This window comes from Pygocentrus nattereri, chromosome 17 (assembly GCF_015220715.1).
Source record: "Pygocentrus nattereri isolate fPygNat1 chromosome 17, fPygNat1.pri, whole genome shotgun sequence".
NCBI lineage: Eukaryota > Metazoa > Chordata > Actinopteri > Characiformes > Serrasalmidae > Pygocentrus > Pygocentrus nattereri.
Window position 1 is genome coordinate 12,096,158 of NC_051227.1, and position 15,000 is coordinate 12,111,157.

Below are 15,000 nucleotides of genomic sequence, written 5' to 3' on the forward strand. Positions count from 1 at the left end.
CACTGAAAACCAGTCTTTACTCGTGAGGAGGTTTAGTGAGATGTGGTGTAAGGTGAAGATGTAAGGAGAACAGATGTGCCCTGAGCAGTGTAAACTCGGCCATGCACACCTGGTCTGATGTGCTGTTTGTTTCTCTGCAGGTCATCCTGGTGCAGGTGAACCCTGGAGAAACGTTCACCATTAGAGCTGAGGACGGCTCGCTGCAGTGCATCCAAGGTATTCCCTGCTTCACTCTGCTGTGTTTGAATGAGGATTGAAACACTCATCGTGTAGAAATAAAGCGTGTTGATTTGTGCAGTTATTGTTGGTTCCAAACCTTTGGCCTGTAGTGGAGCTCCTGCCTCTCTGTCAGACTGGTTCTGAGACTGGACATCTGTCCGAGCTCATCGTCGTGATGAGCGTGGTCAGTCTGGGGGATTGTACCTGTTTTAGGTCTGTTTTTGTGTTTGTGGTTGTTGTTATTTGTGTTCTTTGTTGCTGCAGTTTGTGATTTCACCTTTAATGGATGTGTTTTACTACCATTTCTACCATCTACCACTTCTACCACTTCAATTATTTAGGATCTAATATGAACTATTTAGCAGTTAATATCAACTCTGAGTCGTTGTCATTAATTATTCAGTATCCACTATGAATTATTCAGTGTCTACTATGAATTAGTCAGTGGCCACTATGAATTATTCAGTGTCTACTATGAATTAGTCAGTATCCACTATGAATTATTCAGTGTCTACTATGAATTAGTCAGTGGCCACTATGAATTATTCAGTATCTACTATTCTTTATTTAGTGTCCATTATGTATTTTTAGTATCTTCTATTAATTATTTAGTATCTATTATGGATTACTACTATGAATTATTCAATATGCACTATGAATTATTTGGTATGTACTATGAATTATTCAATATCCACTATGAATTATGTGGTATGTTCTATGAATTATTCAGTATCTACTATAAAACTAATACATAAGTACTGTAGCTATGAGAGTGAGGGGTTATGTGAACCCACATGCAGACCTTCAGAGTGGGACAGTTTAAAGGTTAGACAGACATGTGGAATGTTTTGGTGTGTGTGTGTGTGTTTGTGTCTCTGAAGACCCTGGGGGTCCTGCAGCATGTGAATGTCTGAGGGCAGGTCAGCATGTGTTGGAGCAGAGCCTGCTGTCCGACATAAGGGTTCTGTGGGTCAATGCTGTGAAGATCAGGCTGAGAGAACGGCCTGCTGGGAGATATGTGCTGAGCAGAGCCGTGTTAGTGTTTGCTCCTGTGTGAGATGCTGTGAATTGCCAATGCTACCATGACAGTGTCACTGCTGTGCTAAGAATAGACCACCCAAATAATATCTGGACAACAGTGGCACAGTGGTCAGAAAAGGACCAGTGATGAGTGGAGTTGATAAACTGTACATCAACAGATGAGCTACAGTCTGCAAATGTACACCTATGCGGTGGGGCTATAAGGTAGGTGTTTCTAATAAAGTGGCCAGTGAGTGGAAGCACAAGGTAGATGTTTCTAACAAAGTGGTCAGTTAGTGGAAGTACATGGTAGGTGTTTCTAATAAAGTGGCCAGAGAGTGGAGGTATAAGGTGGGGATTATGTCACTTAATTGAGCATTGTGATGCTAAGTAATATTGCATTGTTTAAATGATTGTGACTATGTTTGATTGTGTTTACATGCCTGCAGTCTGAGCTCTAGCTGGGCATGTTCTCGTCTTTTAGATCTGTGTGTGACTCTTGTCTTTAGGAAGGAAGTGGTCTGCGTGACCTACTTTGTTGTGGTTTTGTAGGGAAGTGAATTGTATGAATGAGTTCACTGTAGTGTTGTGTGCTTTACGGGAATATTGGACATGGTTATCAGGATTCTGTAAACTGTATGTCAAAGTAGGTTTGTTAGAAAAATACACACAGGATTGCAATTTCATGAATTCTTTGATCAGGACGCTTAACACCCAGTTCGTAAGGAAGGTATTTTATTTAACTGGTTTCATGCTAATATGAATTATTCAGCAGTTGTTATCCGCTATAAATTATTCAGTATCCACTATGAATTAGTACTATGGTTTATTTAGTGTCTACATTGAATTATTGCTATGGATTTTTCTACTTTGAATGATTAAATTAATAAAGTGGCCAGTCAGTGGACACACAAGGTAGGTGTTTCTAATAAAGTGGCCAGGTAGTGGAAGCACAAGGTAGATGTTTCTAATAAAGTGGCCAGTAAGTGGACACACAAGTTAGGTGTTTCTAATAAAGTGGCCAGTAAGTGGACACAGAAGATAGGTGTTTCTAATAAAGTGACCAGGTAGTGGAAGCACAAGGTAGATGTTTCTAATAAAGTGGCCAGTAAGCGGATACACAAGTTAGGTGTTTCTAATAAAGTGGCCAGTAAGCGGATACACAAGTTAGGTGTTTCTAATAAAGTGGCCAGTCAGCGGACACACAAGTTAGGTGTTTCTAATAAAGTGGCCAGTCAGTGGACACACAAGTTAGGTGTTTCTAATAAAGTGGCCAGTTAGTAGAAGCACAAGGTAGATGTTTCTAATAAAGTGGCCAGTCAGTGGACACACAAGGTAATTGTAAGTGGCCAGATTTGTAATGCATTCAAACCACACTTTGATGCTTTTTGTCCACTTCAAAAAGCTCAAGTTGACATTTCCACAAATTTAAAAACCATTGGGCTGATTTTAAAAGTACACTTGAAACTTATTTTGGAAAATAAGTCCACAGGTTCATGCGTTTGTACGTTGGAGAGAGCAGTAGCGTGGAGAGCGAGTTCACGCTAGACTGCCATTAATTACTCCTCTAGGTTTGAACCTCCAAACAGGTTCAGAAGCCCTGAGGAGGCACCCTTCAGACGCAGGTACGAGTGCGTCCATCATGCCGAGCTCTCCACCAGCCTGCTGCCGTCGCTGTGTGCTGGGACGTGAGGTTTGGGTGATGAAAAGCAGGTCTGGGCTGCAGAGGCGCATCTCCAGCACGTGTTTACCAGAAAGGTTGCAAGGTTTAATTAAAAGCGCGGAGAGGAGCGGTGCGCCCTGGAGCAGACGCTTTTTACAGAGACGCTTCTTTGTCATTATGCAAACCTCAGGGCAGAACCCTGGATTTAAGATTTTATATAAAGTAACCACTGTTTAGCCTGTGGTCCGCTGAAACGGAGAGGCTCTGTGGGTCCTTTTTAGCCAAATGCACTCGCAAGCTCACTCCTGACTAAACTCCTGCTGATTCGCCTCTCGCAGTTCACGTTCACGAAGTTCCTCATCACTCACACTTTCACTCTGCGAGCTGCAGCTCATTATTTCACTCATGAAATGTTCTGCTCAGCGCTCGCTGAGAGACGTGAGTGGGAATCGTCTGAGGAGCGTGCTTGTGGTTACAGTGATGACGAACGCTCTTTCTCCTCTGTTTCATCATGCTCCTTCTCCATTAAAGCCTCCCACTTTCCCCCCAAGCTCCCCTGCACCCCCCATTCAGCCCGAGCTCAACTACTCAGGCCGCTATTTTAGGCTCTGTCGCTGCTGCCCTGCCACAGCCTTCACTTGCTCTTAACTGCTTGTCTGCTGTGTGGGAACTGGGTGACCAATGATGATGTGGTAGGTGACCGACCATTGGACTGTATTACCAGAGCAGCCATTGGACGGTGTTAGTGGACCAAACGTTAGACAGTCCGTTAGATGACGCTCAATTGAAATGTGTTGGGTAGCCAACCATTGAACTGTCTGTCGGCAATTATTGAACTGTGTTAGCCAATCATATGACTGTCCATTGAACTGCGTTAGGTAACCCACCGTTTAAATATCCTTTAGACTGTTAGCAGACTAACCACTGAACTGTCCAGCAGACTGTTTGGTGACCAATAATTGGATTGAGTTATGTAACCAGTCATTGAACCGTTTGTTGGATTCTTAGCGGACCAACCTCTGAATAATGTTAGTGCACCAACTATTGAACTATCCATTGTACTGTGTTAGATGACCATCTGTTGGACTGTACATTGGATTGTCCATTTAATTGTCCATTAGGCATTTAGTGGAGAAAGCATTGAGCTGTCGAGATAACCAACCACTGGGCTGTCAAATGGACTGTAAGATGACGAGCCAAAGGACTATCAAATGGACTGTAAGATGACCTACCACTGGACTGTACATTGGTCTGTGTTAAGTAAACAACCGTTTAAATATCCTTTAGACTGTCAGCAGACCAATCATTGGACTGTCTAGTGGACTGTGTTAGCTGACGGGTGATCTAATTAAGAGTTAAGTGACCAGTCATTAAAATGTCTTTTGGAGGTTAGCAGTGTTGGGCTTTGTTTCAGTGTGATATCTGCAGGGTTAGCAGTGTTGGGCTTTGTTTCAGTGTGATATCTGCAGGGTTAGCAGTGTTGGGCTTTGTTTCAGTGTGATTTCTGAAGGGTTAGCAGTGTTGGGCTTTGTTACAGCGTGATTTCTGAAGGGTTAGCAGTGTTGGGCTTTGTTACAGTGTGACTTCTGAAGGGTTAGCAGTGTTGGGCTTTGTTACAGTGTGATATCTGAAGGGTTAGCAGTGTTGGGCTTTGTTACAGTGTGATTTCTGAAGGGTTGGCGGTGTTGGGCTTTGTTACAGTGTGATTTCTGAAGGGTTAGCGGTGTTGGGCTTTGTTACAGTGTGATTTCTGAAGGGTTAGCAGTGTTGGGCTTTGTTACAGTGTGATTTCTGAAGGGTTGGCGGTGTTGGGCTTTGTTACAGTGTGATTTCTGAAGGGTTGGCGGTGTTGGGCTTTGTTACAGTATGATTTCTGAAGGGTTAGCAGTGTTGGGCTTTGTTACAGTGTGATTTCTGAAGGGATAGCGGTGTTGGGCTGTGTTACAGTGTGATTTCTGAAGGGATAGCGGTGTTGGGCTTTGTTACAGTGTGATTTCTGAAGGGTTAGCAGTGTTGGGCTTTGTTACAGTGTGATTTCTGAAGGGTTAGCAGTGTTGCGCTTTGTTACAGTGTGATTTCTGAAGGGTTAGCAGTGTTGGGCTTTGTTACAGTGTGATTTCTGAAGGGTTAGCAGTGTTGGGCTTTGTTACAGTGTGATTTCTGAAGGGTTAGCAGTGTTGGGCTTTGTTACAGTGTGATTTCTGAAGGGTTAGCAGTGTTGGGCTTTGTTACAGTGTGATTTCTGAAGGGTTAACAGTGTTGGGCTTTGTTACAGTGTGATTTCTGAAGGGTTAGCAGTGTTGGGCATTGTTACAGTGTGATTTCTGAAGGGTTAACAGTGTTGGGCTTTGTTACAGTGTGATTTCTGAAGGGTTAGCAGTGTTGGGCTTTGTTACAGTGTGATTTCTGAAGGGTTAGCAGTGTTGCGCTTTGTTACAGTGTGATTTCTGAAGGGTTAGCAGTGTTGGGCTTTGTTACAGTGTGATTGCTGAAGGGTTAGCAGTGTTGGGCTTTGTTACAGTGTGATTGCTGAAGGGTTAGCAGTGTTGAGCTTTGTTACAGTGTGATTGCTGAAGGGTTAACAGTGTTGGGCATCTCTGAGTTGAGTTCTGAGTGATCAGTCTGAGTTGAGCTGCTGTGCGTTATGATGGTGCTCTGCTCTGTGCCGGCAGGTTAAGTTGGGTTTACCGTCTGTGGGCCACTCTCTGGCTGAGTGGCAGCTCATTACAGCTCTGAGAGCCGGTGTTTACTGCAACTTGGGCTTGGCCCCATCTCTCTGCTAATTAGAGTGGAAGCAGCTGAACTGTAATCTTTGTCTTGTTTAAACAGGCTGACCTTTTCCTTTTTCAATGGAGGCCTGCTTTACTGCCCTCCACCACAGGCAATATGACCACTTTACCCAGCGTTCCCACACTCTCTTCAAAAGCCAAGGCCTCTGCGCTGTGTTTGAACTCAGCCTGCGCCTCCGTGCTTGGGATTCCTTCTGCCGTTTGGTTTTAGCTTTTTTGTTTGCCCTTCTTTTCTGCTGTCGTGTGAAGTCAGTGAGGGTTTTGTTGCTGACGAGACAGAAGTTTAAAAAAAAACATCTTTCTTTATTTCAACAGTAGATGAACCTGATCTACTGTTGTTGGTCAATTAACCAATTATGATGCGCAGAGTGACTGTGTGCATCACATGAACATTATAGAGCTTTTTAAATGAAACAGTAGAAGCCATATCGCCCCCTACACTTCCTGTAGTGTATTACAGTCTGTCAGAGCGACTTTGTGGATCATATGAACATTATAGAGCTTTTTAAATGAAACAGTAGAAGCCATATCGCCCCCTACGCTTCCTGTAGTGTATTACAGTCTGTCAGAGCGACTGTGTGGATCATATGAACATTATAGAGCTTTTTAAATGAAACAGTAGAAGCCATATCGCCCCCTACGCTTCCTGTAGTGTATTACAGTCTGTCAGAGTGACTGTGTGGATCATATGAACATTATAGAGCTTTTTAAATAAATGTTTTTTTTTGAGTAAATTTATTTCATGATGTCTTTGCTTCACAAATAATCTTGCTTGTTTTAAGCATTATTTCTTGAAATAAACCATTCACAGCGTTATTTTTTTAAAAATTTACAAGCAGTGTTCAGCAGTGAATTGATACATTAATAATTTCTTCATGTTTATTGGTATTACTCGGTATCTACAGTGACTTTGTGTTTCTAGCAGTATCTGAGCTCAGGACTGTCTTTTCTCTAAGCTATTGGTAACTAGCAAAGATACTTTCTCTAGACAGACAAAGCACTTCTTGTAAGTCGCTCTGGACAAGAGCGTCTGCTAAATGCTGTAAACGTAAAAATGTAAATGTCTTTGTCGGCTGAGCGTTGAAGCCCTTTAAGCCAGGTACATCTGTCTGAATCTTTGAGAGGGACTTCAGAAGGAGCTTATCTTGATCTTGGTCTCATTCCTCAGCGCCGCTGTAGCCCTGTGTTCTGTGTTTTGTCTGCTCTACTGGAGGCTGTGTTTCTGAGGGGCTGTGGGGCTCATGGGTTGATGGCAGGTACAGTTTGGGGTCCCTGAGAGGCCCCTGAGCGGGCTGCATACCCAGGGCCTCTGACACTGCCTCCATTGATGTGGTATTCCAGCCAGCTGGGCATCTTTTCCTGTTTATCGTCTGTTAGAGGCCCCGGCCAGATCCACACGGCCCCTCATGTCTCCAGAGCTTTCGGACAGATGGTGACCATCTTTCATTTGTTTTGCTCCTTCCTTGAAGTGGCTGTCAATAAGAGCATTTACTTTCTCATCCTTCTTTTTTTGTTAGTTTATTTTATTGGCAACCAAGAAAGAAAAAAACAAAGGCGTGCAGTGTCATCTATTATGTTTTTTTTTCTCTGCTTTATTCTGTCCGTATACACGGTGTCCCAAAAAAATAAATAAATAAATAATTCATAGTCTAATAACAGCCAAAATGTCTAAAAACTAAGCAGGTTTCATTTTTAATGGATTCTCAGGTTGAAGAATGGAGTTCACTAGAAATGAAAAGGCATTTAGTGTGTTAGAAAATGCTCGAACACAGTCAAACAAGAATGAGCAGCACATTTATGAGAAAATTCACTAAAAATGCCCCAACTGGACAGCAGATTTAGACATGATGCAGACACAGCGTGTTTGGCCAGAGCTGGACTACCGACTGGACATGTGTTGTGTCACAGGCAGTGCGCATATTCAACATGTGTGAAGCTGTGAAATCGACTATAAAATCTACACCCCTCTGAATTTCTTGTCCGAATTTTTATCAATAAATCTTGTTTTGCCCGACATGAAGCCTGTTTAATTTCATTTGCCTCGGACATGTAATTACTCAGATATTCACACCTCAAATAATGTAAATTTTTTTGGGACATGCTGTACAAAACTGTGCAAAAGTTTTAGGCCTATGGAAAATTGTCATTTTAAATTTTGTCATTTACTGTTAACTATTATTAAAAAATATTTGCAAACCACTCCTTCAGGTTCCACACTGCAAAAATATCTTAACAAGTGCAAACGTCTTAAATGTAGTGAATAACTGTAATATCCCTCATTATGAGGCTGCTGTAAGAATATTCTAAGAGTATTCCACCTGTTTCTGTACATTTTTACTAGTTTTAAGTGATTTTAACTGCTGAAAGTGTCTGGTTCCATTGGCAATCTGCTAAGTTTACTTGTTTTTTTAGAAATAATGAAGAAAATTTTGCTCAGTTCAAGAAATCTGCAATTGAAATCAGACACTTTTATAAGACAAAGCTGCTTAAAAACAAGTTAAAATGTCTTGACATAAGTTCAGTAATCTCACACTATTCTTACAGCAGCCTCATAATGAGAGATATTAGATGTAACGACTGCATTTAAGACGTTTACACTAAGATATCTTTTGCAGGGCAACACCTGATTTTGTTATTTCATTGAATTAAATTAAGTGCTGATGATAGAATTTAATCACTTTATATGATGCTGGAGGAGAAATCTAGAGCCTTTGCCCTTCAAACTAGCTCAAAAGAGATCAGTTTTTTCAGAATTATTGAAACATGTTAAATATTTTACATAATGTGCTCAGATGATGCTCAGACTCTAGTGCAGCACTGTACATGATAAAAATACACCACAAAGCCTGTGCAGGACTTTATTTATAACCTATAAATCAGTCATTTCTGACTTTCCCACATCTTTGTGGTATTTTTAGTGAGGGTTGTTTTCTAAATAAGGATGCAGTGAGTTCTCGTGACTTGTCATGTTGCTGTCGATCAGAAAGGGAAGCGGAGTCAGCCGAGCTGAGGTACGCTGGGAGAAGGAGCTAAAGGAGAAGTGCAGTTATATGAAGGGACTGATGCAGAACTCGGACGACCTGTGGACAGTTTTCCCAGAGTGTCACTGGAGTCCATAATCCATAATCCTCTGAACTACCGTGTCATTAGGGAGCCAAAATATGAACATTTCTGCATTCAAACTAAGAGCGAGCTAACAGAGCCTGTTTATCAACCACACTGGACGAAGCTTGCTAGTCTTTGTGGGATATTATGATGAGGTCGGTCTTCTGACGCCAGATCAGCGCGCAGCAGTGTTTGCATGCACGTAGCAATATTCACGTTTTGACTGTAATGACCCCATAATTCTGAAGATCCAGTGAGATTAGATGGAAAAATGTACCCAGGACAAAACCAAATCAGATTTGGAACTTTTTTGTTTACCACACAATGGAATAGTGTTGATATTTGAAAGCTCCCTTGATTTTTCCCATCAAGGAAAACTGCTTAGACCTAGTGTTGCCAATATGGGCAGGATTGCAGTATTACAACATGACCTCAGTGGTGTATACCTGCATTCAAAGATTGGTCCAGGATCAGCTTTGTTTCTCTGATATGTTAAAGCCTTGAGCCAGTTTGCTTCACTTTACTGATTTACTGGATTAGAAGTGCTGTGTGATGGTCAAACAGATGGCTTTCAGTATGGAAAAGACTTTCACAGCCTACTAGGTCTGTTAAAGAGTATTAAACCCATCAGGCTGTGAGAATTGTGGTGTGTGTGTCCTGGGGAGCGGTGTTTGGATTGCTTCTCTGTTAGGGACTGTGGTTATATTGGTTCTGTGTTAGGGAGCAGTGACCAGCTCTGTTTCTCTCATCAGTTAAAGATGTGAGCCAGTAGGCTGGGCTTTACTGGATTTAAGTGCTCTATAGAGCGATGATCTAACTGCTAGGCAGATTTCAACCTGGAACAAAGTTTTCATTGAATTGCAAGGATGTGATCTTAATGCCTTTTGTCAGGATCCAGCAGTGTAGCAGGCCTTTGTCAGTATTTGAATAGTTTCTGTGTTGGGGACAGAGTTTGGATAGTTTCTGTGTTGGGCAGAGTGGTGGGGACAGTGTTTGGAATGGACAGTTTTGGGGACAGTGTTTGGAATGGACAGCTTTCGGGGCAGTGTTTGGATTGGACAGTCTTGGGGATAGTGTTTGGATTGTTGCTGTGTTGCTGGTAGTGTTGAAGGCAATGTTTGCATTGTTGCAGTGTAGTGGACAGTGTTTAGATTGGATGGTGTTTGAGTTGGACAGCGTTGGGGACAGTGTTTGGGCTGGACAGCGTTGGGGACAGTGTTTCGAGTGTTGGGTTTATCTCTGGGCTGAGTAAAGGCAGAAGGTTGTCTGGCCATTAGTCATGTTTTGCTGAGTGGACAGTATTTGGGTTGCACAGCATTGGGGACAGTGTTTGGGCTGGACAGCGTTGGGGGAAGTGTTGGGGGAAGTGTATAAAGGCAGAAGGTTGTCTGGCCATTAGTCATGTTCTGCAGAGCGGACAGTGTTTGGGCTGGACAGCATTGGGGGAAGTGTTGGGGACAGTGTTGGGGGAAGTGTTGGGGACAGTGAATAAAGGCAGAAGGTTGTCTGGCCGTTAGTCATGTTCTGCTGAGCGGACAGTGTTTGGGCTGGACAGCATTGGGGCCAGTGTTGGGGCCAGTGTTGGGGCCAGTGTTGGGGCCAGTGAATAAAGGCAGAAGGTTGTCTGGCCGTTAGTCATGTTCTGCTGAGCGGACAGTGTTTGGGCTGGACAGCATTGGGGCCAGTGTTGGGGCCAGTGTTGGGGCCAGTGTTGGGGCCAGTGTTGGGGCCAGTGTTGGGGCCAGTGAATAAAGGCAGAAGGTTGTCTGGCCGTTAGTCATGTTCTGCTGAGCGGACAGTGTTTGGGCTGGACAGCATTGGGGGAAGTTTTGGGGGAAGTTTTGGGGGAAGTTTTGGGGGAAGTTTTGGGGGAAGTGTTGGGGGAAGTGTTGGGGGAAGTGTTGGGGGAAGTGTTGGGGACAGTGAATAAAGGCAGAAGGTTGTCTGGCCGTTAGTCATGTTCTGCTGAGCGGACAGTGTTTGGGCTGGACAGCGTTGGGGGAAGTGTTGGGGGAAGTGTTGGGGGAAGTGTTGGGGGAAGTGAATAAAGGCAGAAGGTTGTCTGGCCGTTAGTCATGTTCTGCTGAGCGGACAGTGTTTGGGCTGGACAGTGTTGGGGCCAGTGTTGGGGCCAGTGTTGGGGCCAGTGTTGGGGCCAGTGTTGGAGGAAATGTTGGGGGAAGTGTTGGGGGAAGTGTTGGGGGAAGTGTTGGGGGAAGTGAATAAAGGCAGAAGGTTGTCTGGCCGTTAGTCATGTTCTGCTGAGCGGACAGTGTTTGGGCTGGACAGCGTTGGGGCCAGTGTTGGGGCCAGTGTTGGGGCCAGTGTTGGGGCCAGTGTTGGGGGAAATGTTGGAGGAAATGTTGGAGGAAATGTTGGGGGAAGTGTTGGGGGAAGTGTTGGGGGAAGTGAATAAAGGCAGAAGGTTGTCTGGCCGTTAGTCATGTTCTGCTGTGCGGACAGTGTTTTCCTCAGCGCTCTGCAGTCGAGCTGCTAAGTCAGCAGTCATCAGAATTTCTGTGTGTTGAGAGTCAAACAGACTTAATTCCGTCACTGACACAGCAGAGCCGACAGGGCTGCTCCGAGGAGTTCCTCACACACAGGAACAGACAGAGAAGAGAGTCTGGACGCTTCCAGTCTCTAAAGTGGCCGAGAACCAGCCTGTTGTACCCACTGATATTTGACAGCAGGGTAATAGTGAGGTTATTAAAGGTTATTAAAGGTCACTGTACTGCTTTAATATGTGTTCCTCAAAAGTGAACATGCTGCACAGACAGACGCTCCAGGCCATTCAGTCAATTCAGACCATGTCCAAGGAGCTTAGCTGAGATAATAAAGGTGAACTGTTTAATAGGCTGATGATTTATGAAATAAAGTCATTTGTCATGGTTTTTGTTTGAAAACAAAAAGCACAGGGCTTTTATTCTGACATGCCTTAAAGAGTGAACGGGCTTAATAAAGACCCCGGTTGACATTCACGGTGCAGTAAATTGAAAATGTTATTGTTGAGTCGTGGATTGACTTGTACCAGTTCAGCTGGTGCGACCGCAGAAAAACATGAAGATGTGTTATTATCATTATTATAATGTTCTTTTATGTACATATATAAGTTAAACGAATATACGCGTCATCGTATCTACGTCTTTATCCGTTTATATTGAGATCCAAGTACAAAGACTAGTTTCTACACGTTTTCAATATCAGTAGTTAATTCTAAATAAATATCTTCAAATGTTCACTGTCAGCACAAAAGCTCATCTCCATTTTTGTCCTTTTTGTTTTTTTCACATAATTTCACATTTCTACTGCTCTTTACATTTTTTCATCATTTCCAAAATTAATGGGACAGTAAAAATGGTTCACAATTACATGAAGAAAAAAATTTCTCCATTAACTTCTCTTCAAATTTAAGGATGTTGTCTTCTTTTTGGAGATGCGGGTTTTTGTCCCGACAGTGACGACATGATGTTTTTATTAATAGGTGGTTTTCCACCTGACATATTCAGAGTGGCAAAATTGATGATCCTGTTTTTAAAGAGAAACTTATTCCATTATAAAGCATATCAAGCAAAATCAATAACGACTCTTACAGATGTGAAAGTGCATGTTTTTTTAAAGAGGTTTATAAATGATATTTATTTTATTGAGCGATGGTTCACGTGGTGTGCTGTAACTCCACTGGAGCCCAGTGACCCAGGCTGCGTCTGCGAAGAGAGATCCTGTTGGAGTGTTTTTGTGGAGGTGAAGCGGAGCTGCAGGAATGTGAGGAGTTGGGAATTTCCGGGTGGAACGTCCTGAAACTGACCGGGACGGTTGTGTGTCTCGTCGTGTGGAACTTTCATTATAAAGCGATGTTCTCTGGCTGCCGAGCTGGTGGGAGATATTTTAGTCACAGACTCAACACACAACAACGAAACATTTACGGTGTAGTGATTCAGAGTTTGAATCAGTTCATCAGAATGACTCTTTTGAACTGACTCTAATGCACAAGCAGAATGAAGGCGGCAGTCACTGTCTGCAGACAGAGCTCAGACGATAACTTGAACAGGTTAGACTTAAAATGTTAAAATGTGGCTTTTTTATACCCTGATATTTTAGCTTCATGTGTAAATGATTATATTCACATGCTGTTCAAAGCTTAGAGGAAGTTTCAATGTTAAATAAATGCGTAATTAACTGGTTAAGATATAAACAGAGCCGTTCAGAGTGGTTCTCTGTTCTAGATAATCTTACCGAGTCAGAGCTGTTCACAGTGGTGGTGATAGGAACCAGACGTCCCCCTCTAAAAGCTCCTCACAGAAAGTTCCTACATGAAATGGTTCTGAATTCACTGCCTGATGACTGAGACGCTGTTTTATGATAGTTTAGAGAACTTCAACTCCATTCATGGTGGAGGGAGACATGCAGGGCGCTGTGCGGCAAAATAGTCCCCAAAGAAAACTGATTATTCCAGATTTTCCACTATTTTCCATCATAAACATTCCACATAAACTCAGAAGACTCTTCCAGGTTCTTTGGTGGTTCTGGATGGTAAATAACATGTCTATATCTGTGTTGTTGTCATGGCGACGCCTGGTCCCCATCACCACCACTGTAAAGACTTCTGAACCATTTCACACCAAACCGCTCTGAACCTCTCTGTTTAGAGCTCAACACTGAGGGGGAATCTTTGGGCAGATTTTGTAGAAGATGATCGATTCACAAGAAACGATTTGCTCATGGTCGCTGCTGCTGTTGTCGTGCAGCTGCGGTGGAGAGAGGAGATGCTGAAATGAAACTAGATAGACTCAGTTAGAGAGAGAATTCCTCCCGTCTGTTGGCCGGAGCTGCAGAGCGGGGTGAGGGAGTGCATTTGGACGAAGCTGCTGGCCGGGACACCGCGGCACAGTTCAGTCCAGATGTACCTCACTGCCCATCCTGGAGAAGAAAAAACTCGGCTGCCCTGCCTGAGCAGCCGACGCTGCCTCTGCAGACTCTGAAATAGACGGATCTGTTCCGGAATGATGAAAAAATGAGCATACTTCTTGCTTATAGAGTCGTTGTTGTTGTGCATTATGGATAAACATACTTTGAGGACAGTTTCTGAACATCTGGGAGGATTTACTTCTGCCACAGAAGCAAGCTTCATAACTTGCGTCATCTATTTTGGATTCATCCTAATATTTGCCCCTAGAAACAACGAGTTACAGAGCTGAGAGCATCCAGACACATGGAGGACATCAGGACATTGTACATGTTTGGGGAAACTTGCTTTTTTTGCAATTCACAAATTTTTATTTTATATAAATGTAGAACATTACAGTACGATGCAGTTAAGACAGAATTTTTTTTTTGTCCTGTGCTCTCTTTTGTCCCTACCCCTGTATCCCTTTCCTACTTAAGAGAAGATGCAAGATGCGCAGGATTATATTTAACAGGACAAAGAATCAGATTAAAAGACAGAAAGAAATGGGGTCTTGTCAAGTGAAATTATCTTTAATCTAGTCAATATTATATCAAGATTAAGAGACCTAAGAGTCCAACAACAGGGAAATTTCACCTCCACATTTAACTCATCCATGCAGTGAAACACCACACACGCTAGGGGGCAGTGAGCACACTTGTCCGGAGTGGTGGGCAGCCCTGTCCACGGCGCCTGGGGAGCAGTTGGGGGTTAGGTGTCTTGCTCAAGGTGAGCTCAGGGGATCGAACCCGTGACCTTCCGGTCACAGGGCCGGTTCCACGACTGCCCCCATATCTAACCTATATCTAAAATTTCCCATTTTGAGATGGTTGTGCTCTTATTCTAAAATGACTTATTTTACTTCTAGACATTATTTTTATCTGTTTTAAAAGATTTTATTAATTAATTTGATCTCACTGTAGGGGCAGATAATGTTGCTGGTTTCAAGCTCATTTCTTAAAACGAGCAAAATGATCTGAAACTACAGAGAGATAAATTTACTTAATGAAATCGTTTAAAACGAGTCGAAATGTTTGTAAATAATATAATCATATTAAAATAAGCTTAACAATCTCAACAGGAGAGATATTCGATTTATTGTCCATATTTAATATAATATCACTTGACACGAGACCATTTTATGCAGTGTTTTAACAGGAGTTAAATAAAAAATGACATGAAAATAAATAAAATAAACAACTAATAACAACGAGAATAACAGACATGATGAGATAAAGAGAGGTGGTTGGTTTAACTGACTA

The 15,000-nt window shown here is 42.8% G+C and overlaps 1 protein-coding gene across 2 annotated transcripts in view; it reads left to right on the forward strand.

Moving 5' to 3' along the window:
• fndc3ba (fibronectin type III domain containing 3Ba) overlaps positions 1-15,000 on the forward strand; it is a 228,081-nt gene that overhangs the window by 72,774 nt on the left and 140,307 nt on the right. For both annotated transcript variants that reach the window (XM_037546630.1, XM_037546631.1), the window contains exon 3: positions 141-216. In XM_037546630.1, coding sequence (XP_037402527.1) covers positions 141-216 — 76 coding nt within the window. The remainder of the gene's footprint in view (positions 1-140; positions 217-15,000) is intronic.